Raw genomic sequence first — 15,108 nt, 5'->3', positions numbered from 1 at the left:
TACCCAGATATTTTTGCTAGGGCTCCTAATTTAGGGTTCTACCCAGATCATGCTGAGAAGACTTCCAGGTTAGCCCCTGTCTAGATGGTTGGGTCTTGCCCAAATGGCTAGAGCAGTGCTTTCTCCTCACTTGAGAACTGCTGTCCTACTCCACAACTTATTATGGTGGGCTGTTACAATGCAGCTCAGGCTTTCAGGTGCAGTTGAGACCCATTAGTTCAGACCTTTCTTTTTTTTTTAGAAAATTTGGGGTTTCTGTGACAGTTCCCAGGAGCTGTGGAAACCAATAGCAAACTGAAGACCTAAGAACCCAAGTTCTAAGCTCCCAGTATTTGTTCTAAGGTTTGCTGGTGTCACAATTGTACCCTTCAGCAAGATAGTGTTTGCCTAAGCTGTACCAGCTCCTGGGAACCAGCAGATGGTATAGTGGTTACGTCGCTGGACTCCCTCATGGAGGACCACGGTTTGAGTCTCAGTCTCAGACCCATGGCTTGAAACACACTGGGCACATGTACATGCGTGCCTAAAATCCCAGGAGGAGAATGGAGAAGGGATTGTGGTGTGGCCAACCCCCTCACAGGGCATGATTTCTCACTTTCCCTCTCACTGTCTCTCTCTCTCTCTCTCTTTCTCTTCAGCAAGCACATGCACTTTAAGGCAAAAATCTTTAAAATAAAAAACAGTGCCAGCCCCATATACCTTCTCGGATCTGGTCCAGTTATCCAGAAAACATACCTGTAAATCCTTTGGATCTGTAGTCAAAAGGGATCCCTTGTTGTTACCCAGGAATCAAATACCTGCCCAGGAGTTCTGGCTTGACTGTGACATGAGAGATTGTGTAAGTGCTCCAGTCCCTGTGTGGGGATGCAGAAGTATCTGAGTAGTGCCGAGGTCTGATGTGTATGGTAAACCACTAGCTGCCCCGTAGTTTTTGTTTGTTTAGGTTTTTGGCATAGGACATGTGCGCTTGCTGGAGAGACAGAAAGAGACAGTGACAGGGAAAGTGAGAAATCACCCCCGGGGAGGAATAGCCATTCCACATTCCCTTCTCCTCCATTCTTCTCTCTGGATTTTGGGCACATATACACACACTCAGCATGATTTTTCAAGCCACCAGGTTCAGGACTCAAACCACAGTCAGACATGTGGTAGTCTAGTACCTTAACCACCAGGCTACCTGCTGGCCCTCTGCCCTGCAGTTTAAACAGAGGAGCCACTTAACAGAATACACTTGGTCAAAATGAAGTTTTTCTTTTGTTTTCATCTCCTCAAACTTTATGGGAAATGAAGTTGAGAAAAGGAACCCTCATTCCACCCTAAGTCTCTGAAAATTAAAAACCACCACAAGATTGCTTAACTACTCTATCAGGGATATTCAAAAAGATCATGGAAAATGCACAGTACAAAAAAAAAACTGCACGTACTTCAGTTTTTTTGCACGAAAATAAACTTGTACTGATATTCTGTTTTTCCACAACCAACCGTTTGAGGTCCCTATGCATACCTCCCAACCGGGCAAGAGGTCTTCTGAGACTTCTCTGATTTTTCATGTAGTGCTTTGTACAGAGAACCGCCTGGTGGTAGGGGTCTGCTCCAGCAGCTCCGGAGATGCACTGGAGAGCAGGGAGCCCTGGGGACCTTGCAGAGCTCAGGACTGCTCTGCTGCTCTGCCAGAGCCCGCCTGTCTAAGCACGCCCAACCCCCCACCCAGTAGTGGAAAGGCCTTAGCCTGCGGGGGAGACAAGAAGCAGCTTGCAAAGAGGGAGCTTGTCGGTACTGTGCACAGGGCATTAAACCTATACTATATTTATAAGAAAACTGGGCTACGAAGTGTAAAGGCGTTCCCTAAGCAACAGGCAGAACACATTCACTCCCTAAAAAAAAAAGTCTTTCAATCCACCATGGTTCTTTCCTGACAGCACCAGTGCTGAGCTCCAGAAAAATAATAGATGTGGATGGGAGATGGTGAGTGTCAAGAGATGCCTCCTCCAAGTTAGGATTGCTTTTCTTGTGTTTAGGACTGGATTAGAAAAACAAGCCAGCAGACCATGACTGCTGACTCCATGCATCCATAACTATGTCAGTAGACACTTGAAATTCATTCTCGCAGTAAAAGAGGTGTTTTGTTTGTCTTAGGAAAAAAAACCAACAACCAACAAACAAAAACCAGCCTATTTGCCCCTTCTTTTCCAACCAGTGTGTGATGGAAAGCTTCATTTCTCTCAAGAAATATGCATGATGATTGATCATGCGTTTGTCCAAGGTGATTTTTGGCTAGGAGCCTCGGTTACACAGACCCCGAGGGTAAGACAGCCATTGGGCTGTCTGGGTGGGCGTGTGCATGCATGCACTGAATGTGTTTCACCGATGATCACAGCATCCTTCCCTCCGTGCTTTGCCAGACTGAATCTCAGCGAAGAGGCATCATGTGTAAACTTCTTGTATGTTTGCTCTTTTCAGTTCTAGGGAAAATCCGAACCGCCGTGGGCAGTGCCCAACTTCTCATGGCTCAGAAATTCTACCAGTTCAGAGAACTGTGTGAAGAGAACCTGGTAGGTAACTTTCCTCTTCACTGTGACTTCCCTGCGAGCGCTGTGAGCAGAATGTGTTGTCGAGGCTGACCCAGCTGGAGTGACTGTGATTTTGAACCCAGTCGAGGCCTGGTGGCGTTTATTACCTGGAATAGAGAGCTTGCTGATGAATCTTATTTCCTGCTTTTCTTAAAATCAAAAATATTTACTTTACACTCAAGTCTTAGAAGAAAAAAAGCCCATCAAGTTAAAACTCCATTTCCTGCTATTTTGTAACAAAAACTTTTCCATTTTCCTGGCTTTCACATGACATCTCAGATTTTATTGTTCTTACCAAAATATGAAGCAGCCTGGTATTTCAAAAATAGTGTTACCAAAAAAAAAAAAGAAAAAAAATAGTGTTACCAAAAAAAAAAAATAAAGAAATTCTTTGTGGATAGTGATTTTCTTTATAAAATAGTCATCAGTGACTATTTCCTAATTAGAGTTCTCTGTTTTAATTCAAGGGCTTCATAAAGTGTAGATTTGATCTTCCTGAGACGAAATGTATAATTCGCCTTCTTGGACATAACAAAAACAAAGAAACAAAGGCAGCGTTACCAACAACATTTTAAAAAACTGACTGCAAAATAAAATATAAAAACTTCCTTATATGTGCCTTTAAAAGAAAAATGCTACTAGCTATATAAACATAATTCCACAAGAAAAGCTTCTATTATCCAATTGTTGGTGAAGCTGGACCTAAAACAAAACAATCAAGTGAAAAGCAACTTATTTCTCCTGTGGAAAGTGAAGACATGATTATTAGCAATTTAAGCAACCCAAAATATGATTTTAACGTTTTAACCTCTTGTTAACAAGAACAAAGACAGACTGAGAGAGATTTATTAGACAGGACTCAACCAAGAGAAATATAACGCATGCAAGTTTTCTTCATCTCTCTTTTCCAGGCTTTTCTTTGGGAATCCTCCCTTCGGTCCTATTCCCTGCCCCACCATACACACACACCTATACTTTGTTGTCCCCTCTCCACAAAGATTATTTGACCCTGGTACTTTCTCACAGATCTATGCAAGGTTATGACCTAATTTGTGTTAGTAAATGTATTAGTAAGTGAATTCAATATAATGAATATTTCATGTGGGCTCCAGTTATGGGCCAGATACAGAAGTCTGGCTAATTTGCAAGCATGTTAATGTGTCACAGATCTGTATTAATGTGATTCTTCATTCTTTAATGTGAGAATGCTCACATAGCGTAATACTGTTCTACTGACAGTACTTGAGGAAGGCAATACGTACACACTACAGAGGAAACACAACACACTGTGTTAAAAGAATTATATGATGAGCAAGTGTATTATGAAGCAGAATATAAACATTTGCAGATTTTTGTTGTTGTTGTTGAGGTTTTTGCCTTAGGGTGGATGCATGAGACAGAGAGAAGGAAAGTGAGAAATCACCCCAAGGGGGATGGCCATGCCACAATTCCTCCTCCTCCATTTTTCCCTGGGACCTTGGGCACACACACGCACACATGGCTGGTGTGATTTCTGAGCCATTGGGTCCAGGTTTCAAACTGCACTCAGCCATGTGGGAGTCTAGCGACATAATCGCTTCTAGAAAATTGGCAGAATTTTAGGAACTGTTAACCTGTGAAAGCCAACTTTTGACATTTCTTAGTTCCTAATAGAGTCTGATTCTTTGCTCAGTAAGAAATTTAGGAGGTAGAAAAGCACCTTTAGAGGTCGGCAGAAGCAGAGCCATACTGGAGGAAGGGTACCCAAGCTAGTCTAACCAGGACCCTGCAAGGAAGGTCAGTAACCCACCAGGTGCCAGATGCCATGTTAAAAGCTTTTAGACTTCCAATCTGAACAACTTATGGTGTTGGTAGTGATATTACTTTTATGGTGGTTTTACAGATGAGTAAATTGGGTGTGGGAAGACTAAGATACTTGACCAGGGCTCCAGAGTAAAAGACTGAGAGCCAGGTCAGCAGGTGGCATGGAGGTTAAGGCCTCTGGATCTCACATGGCCTACTCCATTGTTTGAGCCCTAGACCCTGCTGCTTGAAAATCACACCAGGCATGTGTATATACACACCCAAGATCCCGAGAGGAAAATGGACGAGAAGGGGGACTAGCAGTTCGCATAATGGCTATGTTGCTGGACTCCCATGTAGTTGACTGTGGTTTTAGTCTCAGACCTGGTGGCTTAAACTCACGCCAGATGTGTGTGCATGCATGCCCAAGATCCTGAGAGGAGAATGGAGGAGAAGGGATTGCGGTGTGGCCATCTCCCCTGGGGAACGGGTGACCTCTGTCTCTCTCTCTCTCTCTCTCTCATTTTTCTCTCTGTTTCTGGTGAGCACACACACACCCTTATAGCAACAACTGAAAAAATAGTCTAAGAGCCAAGATTCAAATTCTAGTGTATTTGACTTCAATCTGAACAGTATGTGAGCTCCACTCCCACACTCAGGGAGGGGAGTCAGCTCCATCCCCTTTACAGTAGTAGGAAGCAGGGTGGCCTAGTGGTAGCACTGCATAAAAATGGCACTGTGATTAGAGTCATACTGAATCTCTGTTTGATTCCTACTCTGAGGTAGTGAAAAATAATAGCTCTATTTTGAAAACACTTACACATTATCCCAGGCTACTCTTAGAATGGGTGAACAGAAGTTGACCTTTTCCAACACAACTGATAGAAGAAATTCAGCCCTTCTCATCTCTCCACTCCTCCATCCCCACCCCTGACCTTCAAGATAGCCTGGTTTAGACCCTGGAGCCAGCTGCCCTCCTTGGTGAGCCTAGGAGGTCACATGACTCACTGATGTGGAGATGAAAAGAGAGCCTACTTAGCTCTTGCCCTTTCCCTCCACCCATCTTCTTGATGATGGGGGTGTGGGGCAAAGGGCAAAGAGATTCTTTGTGAAGTGAGAACAAATTGCCTGTAATACAGTGTTCAAAAATTCTTTTTAAGGGAACCAGCAGTTAGCGTAATGGCTATGTCGCTGGACTCCCACGTAGTCGACCGCGGTTCGCGTCCCGGACCCGGTGGCTTAGAACTCACGCCGGGCGCGTGTACATGCGTGCCCAGGATCCCGAGAGGAGAATGGAGGAGAAGGGATTGCGGCGTGACCATCCCCCCTGGGGGGGTGATTTCTCGCTTTCTGTCTCTATGTCTCTCTCTGTCTGTCTGGCGAGCGCACGCACCCTATAGCGAAAATCTCTCCAAAAAACAAAAAAGTAAAAAAAAAAAAAATTCTTTTTAAGAATGATTTTTTTACTTAACTTTATTTATTTATTTGTTTGTTTATTTCAATTTGATCAGAGAGGGACAGAGTGAGAGAAAGTGAGAAAGCAAGCCCCCAGGCCTGAGATTTGAACCATGGTCAACCATGTGGGAATCCAGTGCCTTTAACCTCCACACCACCTACCAACCCCCAGTGTACAAATATTTAAGAAAACATTATGACATACACATAGTAACTGAACTATCATCTCATACATTGGTGTTCTGTAACTTAATCAGTAGAGCTGGTGAGTAGAAGACTTCATTAAACTCCAAAATATAAACAGTTTAGTTTTTAGTTATGAATAAGATAAGGCTGGGGGGAGGGGCAGCAAGTAGCATGGTGGTTAAAGTGCTGGACTTCCACATGACTGATGGTGGTTCAAGTCCTGGACCTGGTAGCTTGCTTTCTGACTTTCTCTCTCTCACATGTGCTCTACAGCAAATTTAAATTATAGCAAATTTTTAAATAATAATAAATAAAATTAATAATAATTTTTAAAAAAAATAAGGTCAAATATATTTAGAAATCATAAAACTATTTGAGAAGTGCCTTGTCAAAGCTATTATCTGTCTATTCTGACTATCTAGATGTTGAGAAATTTGTTTTAGTTTAATTGAAATACAATGGGAAAAACTCCTTCATTAAGTCAAGAGTCATTAGAATAGATTTTAATAATGGACCAAGCACTTAAAAACTTTTAGAATTTATTTCTACATTCTATCAGTAGATTTCAGAATGGTAGTTTTAGAACTCTATTTTTCTTTGTTAATTCATCAGAGAGAGACAGAGAAAGAAGAAAGCACCCCTCAATGGATGTGGTCACACCATGATCCCTTCTCCTCCATTTCTCCGTCCTTTTAGGCTTTGGAACATGCACTTGCTTGTGCCCAGCGTGTTTTTCAAGCCACCAGGTCGGGGACTCCAACCACTTTGTTGTCCATGTGGGATCTGGCTTCCTTACACCATCAGGCCATGGGGCCAGCCCAGAGCTATAAATTTATAAGTATTAGGTTGTCTGGAAAGTCATGATGTACTTTTCTATGTTTTTGTATGCAAAATGTGTATGACTCTCTTGACAACCCAATACCTTTTTATTTGCATTTATTTTGAGCCAGAGCAATAATACTTGGCCACCCAAGGACAAAGGTCCTTTCCAACCTTTTAACTTTGATGGTCATTGGCCTTGCACTTGCTGAAATGCTGATGATATGTTTTTAAAGATTTACTTAATTTAATTTAATTTATTTATTCATTTATTTTATTTTGACCAGAGAGAGAGAGAGAGACAAAGAGAGAGAGAGGCAAAGTGAGAAAGCAAGCTACCAGGTCCAGGGCTTGAATCGTGATCAGCCATGTGGAAGTGTCCAGCACCTTAACCACCGCCACCTGCTGGTCCCAACTGATGATATTTTTAAATTAGGGGATGGTTCTGAAAGTATACACTGGCCTCATGTTATTGTATGACATTATGTGTTCAGTTTCCTGGAATACCACAAAGTAACTCAAATTGAAACGAGCGAAGAGCTCATGGCTCATAGAAGCTTCCACCCATCTAACTATGAATGCCTTCACCTACTTTTGCAGGTAGACGCTGACAGTCAGCATGACTCCTTTAGTCTCTTAGGTTGGTTTGTTTGGGTCTAAGGTCATATAAATTAAAGTTTCTGTCAGGGATATGTGCTGGGGGGCAAAGAAAGTCAATCTTTAAACACTGAAGAATGTTTACTATTGTCTGGCAAATGGGTCATTACAGACAAATATGTATGGCTAGATAATGTGTTCTCACATTTGTCCTATTATATTATGGTCAATTTAAAACGAATTCATTTCCAAATGACCTGTCAAAGTAGTTGTATGATAAAATGACTTCCATAGTAATAACATCTTGCACTAAACACACAGTAACCTGAAAATCCACTTATTTTATTACTCATTTCTTTGTCCTAGTATTTCACCCAATATGAGTATTAAAGTTGATCTTATTCTAGATTCTTTATCTAGTCTCTGCATACATTATGTGGCATGTAGTTAAGTACCAACTTTGTATATAATATACTGCATTTTTTTTCCAAAAGATGGTATTTTCATTTAAATATGATGGTTTAAAATGCATTCTGTAGGAGATCCCACATTCTGAGATTTTTCAAATGTTTAGACCTTCCCCCAATACCATATTGTATCACAACAGAAGAGTTTTTTTGTTTTTGTTTTTTGAGAGGTTTTTGCTATAAGCCACGTGCACTCGCCAGACAGACAGACAGAGAGAGACAGAAAGACAGAAAGCAAGAAATCACCCCCCAGGAGGGATGGCCACGCAGCAATCCCTTCTCCACCATTCTCCTCTTGGGATCTTGGGCACACGCACACACACCTGGCGTGAGTTTAAGCCACCAGGTCCAGGACTCGAACCACGGTTGACTACATGGGAGTCCAGCGACATAGCCATTACGCTAACTGCTGGTCCCACAACAGAAGAGTTTTACAACCTTGACATTTGGGAATCACTGACTCAAACGAATGAGTGTATACAATTATCATTTGTAGCCTCACTTTTATCTCCTGACTGGAAATCAAAAGGAATTCACCCTCTTTACGTTATCATTATCTGGAAAATTTAAAAATGTCTCTTTGGGCTCTGTGCTTGTTGTCATGGATCCCCTCTGAAGCATGAATATTTTTCTTTCTCTCATACAGAACCCTAATGCTCATCCGAGACCCACCTCCCAGGATTTGGCGGGGTTTTGGGACATGCTGCAGTTGTCCATAGAAAATATTAGTATGAAATTTGATGAACTTCATCAGTTAAAGGCCAATAATTGGAAACAGATGGATCCTCTTGACAAGAAGGTAGAACAATGTAGATTTTGTATGGTTCATTTAAAAACCTGCACAAACACTGGACAGTCTAAATAGGCTTCTGCATTCAGTCCTGCTGTTTACAATGTGAAATGGAGCTGATATCATATTAATTTCATTGTAATGACAATGTTTACATAGTAATCATTTGGGATATTATCTGTAATATGTTTCAGGCATATTTTTAAAGAAAAAAAAAACCTGTCTTTGTGAATTGGAAAATGGGAATGTGGTTTTTTTTTTTTTTTGTTAATTAAACTTTAAGTTAAACCATTTTAGTCACTGGAAGGAACTGCCTCCATTTTGCTTTTTAAACTAAAATAAATGACATCTTCAGTGCATGATTCCATAGACCAAGAGTTCAACTTCCTTACACCCTAAGTTGTGTGTCTGAGAAAAATAGGTAGCCCTAAAAAAATTGACTTTGATAATCATTTTATAAATATAGTAATAAAATATTGTTATTCAAGTCTAAAAATACACACCATCAAGTTTCATAGTAATGACATAAATGTTGGGTTTGGGATTTTTTTTTTTTAAGAATTTTGCTTTTGGTTGAATTGCCTTGGGAAATACTGCTCACTGGGTTCCTGGTGCAACACTTTAGAAATAAAGACAAATTATTTTACTTTAATTAATCAACTGTAATTTTCACATTTGAAGGTGGTAGTTCCACTAGGCTCACACAGGTATCCAACATCCACCTTCTCAGGTTGGCCTGTCATGCGTGACTTTTTTTTAACCCTTTGCTCTCCTGCGGCTTAAGGTCAAACAGTTCCAAGTTCCAAGCTGTGAAAACTAGGCATGGCTATGGCCTTGAAGCACTGGTGGGCCTGCCCTTTTAGCCCTCCTCGCCTATCCAATGCAGTCTGCTGCTGCCCAAGATACTATCCGAGTTCTGGGGGTCTGTGGGCTCCCAGGAGAAATCCATTCCCAAGGGGCCATCTGGAGGTGGTCCCATCCAAGCGACAGGAGGGCAAGGCCGTCATCATTGTCTGTCATCTTCAGTAGCATCATCTGCAAACTGGGGGTGTTAGTGGTAAGCATAAAGTCCTATTGGTGTACGGTGGCCTTTCAGCTGGGAAGCCACACGTGTGTATCCAGTCTAGCGTTCTTTACTCTGTGTTTAAATCGCTCTGTTAGGTGAGCTTTTCAATCGGTCTGATTTTCAGAAGACGCTCAGATGTACACATACATGCTGGTGACTAAGTTTGCAGAGCTGATTCATTCTAATTTCTCATTCATTGTTTTTTTAAAAAACAAAATATTAACAATAAAACGTACAAGGAAAAGAAAATGACTAAAAAGTTTCCAATCTTCATACTTTTAAAAATATGCCGAGTCACCCCACAACGAGAATTTGAAATGTCCAAAAGAAATGAGACTAAGAAGCGTCGAGTGCCACTTCCTGCTGTTTACAGAGGAAATCATTAGTTAGCTTGAGTTCTAAAAGTTGTTAATGCACTTCATGATCAGAGCTTTTCATCATCCCTTGACCCTGAGAGAAAAAAGAAAAAACATGAACCAATCCAAAACTGGTGGAATATTGTTTGCACTCTGGGCTCCTTTTCTCTCCTTTAAGTCACATAGACTCCACCTTAACCAGCCGGCAGGGCAACTCCAGGGACCATGGGTAAGGGTGCACTTGACCCTGGCAGGCAAGGAGAAACTGCCCTGTGAGCACAGTGTTAAGACACAGAGTGCCTTTTGGAGAATCTGTGAACCTGTTTGTTTAAGATCATTTTCACCTTGAGCTTTATGAGAATTAAAGATACTGCGCTTAAAATAAAAACATCAGATTTCCGTGGACCTTTTCACAGCCGGAAAGTTCGACATCCTCTTCCTAAAACTCTCCATGGTTTAGAGTCCCTTCATTCCCAGCACACTTCGTTTTTTCCTGCCAAAGAGACCAATAGCTTTTGTTTTTGGCAGCAGGCACTGCAAATCCCTAATGGCTAGATACAAGAGTTTGCTGCCGATCCACAGGGCCGGCCTCTCCCAGTCCTGGTTAACTTTTCATGGCGCGCTTTCTGTCCCAGTGATGGGAATTGAGGAATTGCTTCCGGGCCAGCACAGTCACCTGGAGCCCCTAGTATGCTGGGTCTTGGAACCTACTCACTCCTGGGTGCAGGGACTATCAGAGTCCTCCCTTTCCGGGCCCCTACAGTGTATTGCTGGTGTGTCCCTGTGTGATGTGCAAAAGGGTGTCAGTCACTGCGGCATCTGCAAAGCTAAAGAACACAATCTTACCATCTCTTCTTCCTCATTTGGTTATTTAGATGGGGTGTGAGGGGAGCTGGGACGGGGAGGCAGGGTGGGCCCGGGCAGAGGGGAAGTTGTTTTTAAACTGAACCAAACGTGCACTTGACTTGCCTCCCTAGAGGGATGCAGAGTTCTAAGATGCTGCTGCTGCTGCTGCTGCTCTGCTTGCCCATCTCTGGCACCAGGAAGAGTCTGGAGTCTCCAGAGAGAACCACACTCCTTGTGCTGGGAGCCGCAGCCTTTCAGCAGGGGCATTTTACATAGCCACACCCTGTCTTGGAGAGACCTAGTTCTGCACTCCAGCCTTACTCTTGGCCTTAAATTTCCCCTGCCCCCCCTGCATCTTTTGAATACCCAAGCCAGAATAATGAAGAAAAAAATATATATGCACTATGCAGATCAGAACTAAGCACTGTTAGGTAAAAATAAATAAATGTGTGTTCTCACTGCTGACCTATCCCAGTTTTCCCCAAGCTTGTCCTGAGAAGCTGTGTAATGTCCTGAACCTTCTGCTTTGATCAGGAGAGAAGGGCCCCTCCTCCAGTGCCAAAGAAGCCGGCGAAGGGCCCCGCGCCGCTGATCCGGGAGCGCTCGCTGGAGAGCTCGCAGCGCCAGGAGGCCCGCAAGCGCCTGATGGCTGCCAAGCGCGCCGCGTCGGTCCGCCAGAACTCGGCCACCGAGAGCGCCGAGAGCATCGAGATCTACATCCCCGAGGCGCAGACCCGGCTCTGAGCGCCGCCGCCGCCAAGTATCTGCCCTGCTCTCCCCTCCGCGCCCCTCCTGCTCCCCTCCGCGCCCGTCTGTCTCTGAGCCCAGTGACTTCCACCGTCGTGGTGTAGTTGTCCATCTCGCACCAGCCGCGCCCCGTCACCCCGCTCCCGGACCCGCTGGCCCATCTTCACCGAGCTTCGCCCTTGTACTGATGCTGTCACCCTGCCTCATCCAGAGATCCCACCCTTTATTTTCTGGGCAAAAGCCAAACCCACCTGTGTAGAAATGGCACCTTTAGGTCACCCCCGCCATCCTCAGTTCTCTCGAGCTAGTCTGTTTCTAGAGCTCAGCAATATACAACCCTAGGGTATTCCAGAAATCCCGTGTCACAGGGGGATCCTTCGGGACTCACCGTCTTCCATGTGAAAGGAACTAGGGCTCCGACTCCCTTTATTTCCCCTAAATGGTTATTCTTTTTAAAAGCAGATGGAACCCTGTATTTCCAACCTCAGAAATCACACCATCTCACTGGAATCCATGAGTGACAAGCAGAGAGGGGACCGAGTTGGCCTGGGGGTGGGGGACCTGGCTGTGTAGGAGGGAAGGGAGAAGCCTGCAGGTGCTGGGAGGGTGGGCACCTGCACCACTCACAGCCGCACACACTGCCTCACTGTCACTTCATCTCACAGCTTCAAATGTTTCCAGCAGCAGAAGATTGTAAATTCGATCTTTCAGGGAAATCAATCTATTCTGAAAGGCAATAAATGAAGCAAGGCAAGGCGAAGGAGTAAGCTACTACAGAAGGGATATATATATATATTTTGGTCCTATTATTAAGAAAATTTAGACCTGAAATGTTTTACCAACTTTTATTGTACTGTGTATATCATATTTTTGTTGGGGGGGGGCGGAGGCTTTTAAAGGGGAAAGTGTCGGTTCTGTTCATTCCTCAGTGTCCATTCCAGTGGGCCTACCCGATTACACACATGCAAGTACACACCTGCTTAGAAAGTGCTGGAAAGGGCAGCAAGGCTGTTTGCAGAGAAAAGTCTGGGCTTTCCTGTCATCCCTTTGAATGCGACACATCCCTCTTTTATAATCAGGTAGTTCGTATTTCAGATACAGTTTTCCTTTAGTCTCCTCTCAACTACTAGGCAGAGTTCAGTCCTACTCCAGCATAGGGTTCTGTCCTAGGGCAGACGGATAAAATAGACTCTACCCGAGTAGATGTGCTGTCTCATTCCAAAGAGCTGCCACTGTCATCTTGAGGTTCCAGGCTGGGAATCATGAACAGTGAAAGAAATCCAGGCTGGTGGCCGAGAATGTTGACTTACCTGTTTAGTCCTGATTGGTGGGCAGTTTGCATAGGTGACCAGCTGAAGCTGTCTCTAAATGCCCTTACACATCGCAGTTTAAACATTTAGAATGTGGTGACCTTAATGATTGGCATTTTATGTCCAGCTCACACCCTAAGGCATTAGAAATCACCATTGAAAAATAAAAGTCTTTAAAAAACATACATCAAATATGCTTGCACCAGAGAAGCTTTAAGAAAAAAATACACTCTCATAGCCAGGTGCTAATTTAATTTTATTTATGAAATTCAGAGAGGTGATGTATTCTGGCAACCAATATTTTTCACGAACATATTCTGAAACCACTAGAGAATTCGCTACCTCTCAGAGCCATGGATGCTTTGAGCTATCTTTATAAACAGGGCACAAATGTTTACTGCTATGGTTTACAAGAAAAGGGCTACTAACTTATTTTAAAAATAACCAACCAACTTTTAAGTAGGATGAACAAAGCACCTTGAATGCTTTGTAAAATGGAAGCATACAGAGACTTTGAGCTTCAAGTACTTGCTAGTTTTAAAAAGAATCCACCTTTTCTTTACCTTGTAGCAGCAATGAAAAAACAAAAAGTTTTGATGCAAGTTAGGCCAACTGCCACCTTGAGTAGCTAATGGTCACACTCAGCACAGTGATTTGGAACTCACGCATGAGGGTGAAAGAAGCAGCATTCATTCCAAGACCCCATGTTCACAGCTCCGAGCCCTGAGGTTGAGTTAAAAATAAGGTTAAGAAATAGATTTCTAATACAATCCAAGATCATGCTACAATATTTTCTTTGGAAACCAATTTTGCCCAGGATATTTTAAAGAGAGACAAGAGAAGCCCTATTTATCTTGTCAAAGAGAACGGTATTTGTATATTCATAAGCTATTTTTGGTAAGAATTTTAAATCTTTTAGCCAACCGCCTACAGGGCATCATGACCTTTGCCTTCCTTAAAAACACAGTTTCAATTGTACAAACACTTTATAAAAAGCTAATTATTGATGTTCCAACATGATTCCACACAATGCTGCTTGTTAACCACTTGACCCCTAAATCTGACAGTCATGAGCTTCACCTTTGTTACATTGTTCTTTTTGATGTAATTTGTAGAAATGTTTTTTAGTTCATAATGGAAAATGTATGTACCCTGAAAAATTACTTATTTTGTTTAACTTTGGTATAAAGATGTTGGGCATTTTCTTGGGGAGGGGGGGAATTCAAAAGAAGTTTGTCTCCCACATCAAAAAAAACGTTCAAAGAAATTAAGTATTTATTATATTTTTTGCAGATGTTTCCATACAATTCACATAACCTTTTTGTAAAGAGAGATGAAGAAATGGATTAAAGATTTTTAATATTTGAAATGGTAAATAGAACTAATTTATTTGTAATATATTTCTGTTATTTATAGATGTTTCCGTAATGTTTTACTGTGTATTACCACTTTAATTTAAGCCTTATCCTTGTGAATTTACCATTTCTTTTTTAAAACATGTCTAGATGCATATTTTAAATAACTGGAATGTAAATCACTAGCATATCCGAATTCCCAACTGTAATTTTTAAAAATTATTTTGGTTTGGAAAAAAAAAGATTCATTTGAAAGCCTTCAGATGGAGGGGTGGGGAACATTTTTATGGCTTTATGAATTGGAATTTCATAGGCTTATTTACCTAGATTGTGTGTGGATAAACAAAAATGTAAATAGATGAATGTTTCCCATAATGTAAAAAGAAGAAATTAATAAAATAATTAATGCACTGCTCTCAGGTCTGTGCGTTTTTACTACAGAGTCTCACTACTTCCAGAGTCTGAGTCATTGATTCATGAAGGGAAGAGAAACATCCTATTCTAACTTTCACTGTAGCCACACGCATGCTATTCACTGTTGAGCAGACAGATCTTGCATTCTATTGAAGTAGTTGCCGTCCTGAAGAACTACAAAGTCCCTTTACTCTGATAACCACATGCCTACACCATCTGGGGTAAGGAGCTTCAAGAACTGCATTACAGTGAGACTCAAGTATATTTTGTGAAGCGAGTTATTAGCCTCTCAAACATGTGCTAATCCATGTCTATTTTACCCACTTTGACTTCTTTCCATTAAGTTCA

The 15,108-nt window shown here is 42.2% G+C and overlaps 1 protein-coding gene across 1 annotated transcript in view; it reads left to right on the top strand.

The window, feature by feature from the left end:
* The window catches only part of DLGAP1 (DLG associated protein 1), an 891,374-nt gene extending 876,620 nt beyond the window's left edge, over positions 1-14,754 (top strand). The window contains 3 exon segments of the mRNA XM_006146494.3: positions 2,461-2,552; positions 8,523-8,675; positions 11,469-14,754. Of these exon segments, the coding sequence (XP_006146556.1) occupies positions 2,461-2,552; positions 8,523-8,675; positions 11,469-11,678 (455 nt within the window). The 3' untranslated portion in view covers positions 11,679-14,754.
* The last annotated feature ends 354 nt before the right edge of the window (positions 14,755-15,108 follow it).

The sequence above is a fragment of the Tupaia chinensis genome, unplaced genomic scaffold (genome assembly GCF_000334495.1).
Source record: "Tupaia chinensis unplaced genomic scaffold, TupChi_1.0 Scaffold000180_1, whole genome shotgun sequence".
Taxonomy (NCBI): Eukaryota; Metazoa; Chordata; class Mammalia; order Scandentia; family Tupaiidae; genus Tupaia; species Tupaia belangeri.
The sequence above is the reverse complement of the archived record's forward strand: the minus strand, read 5'-3'. Positions and strand labels throughout refer to the sequence as shown.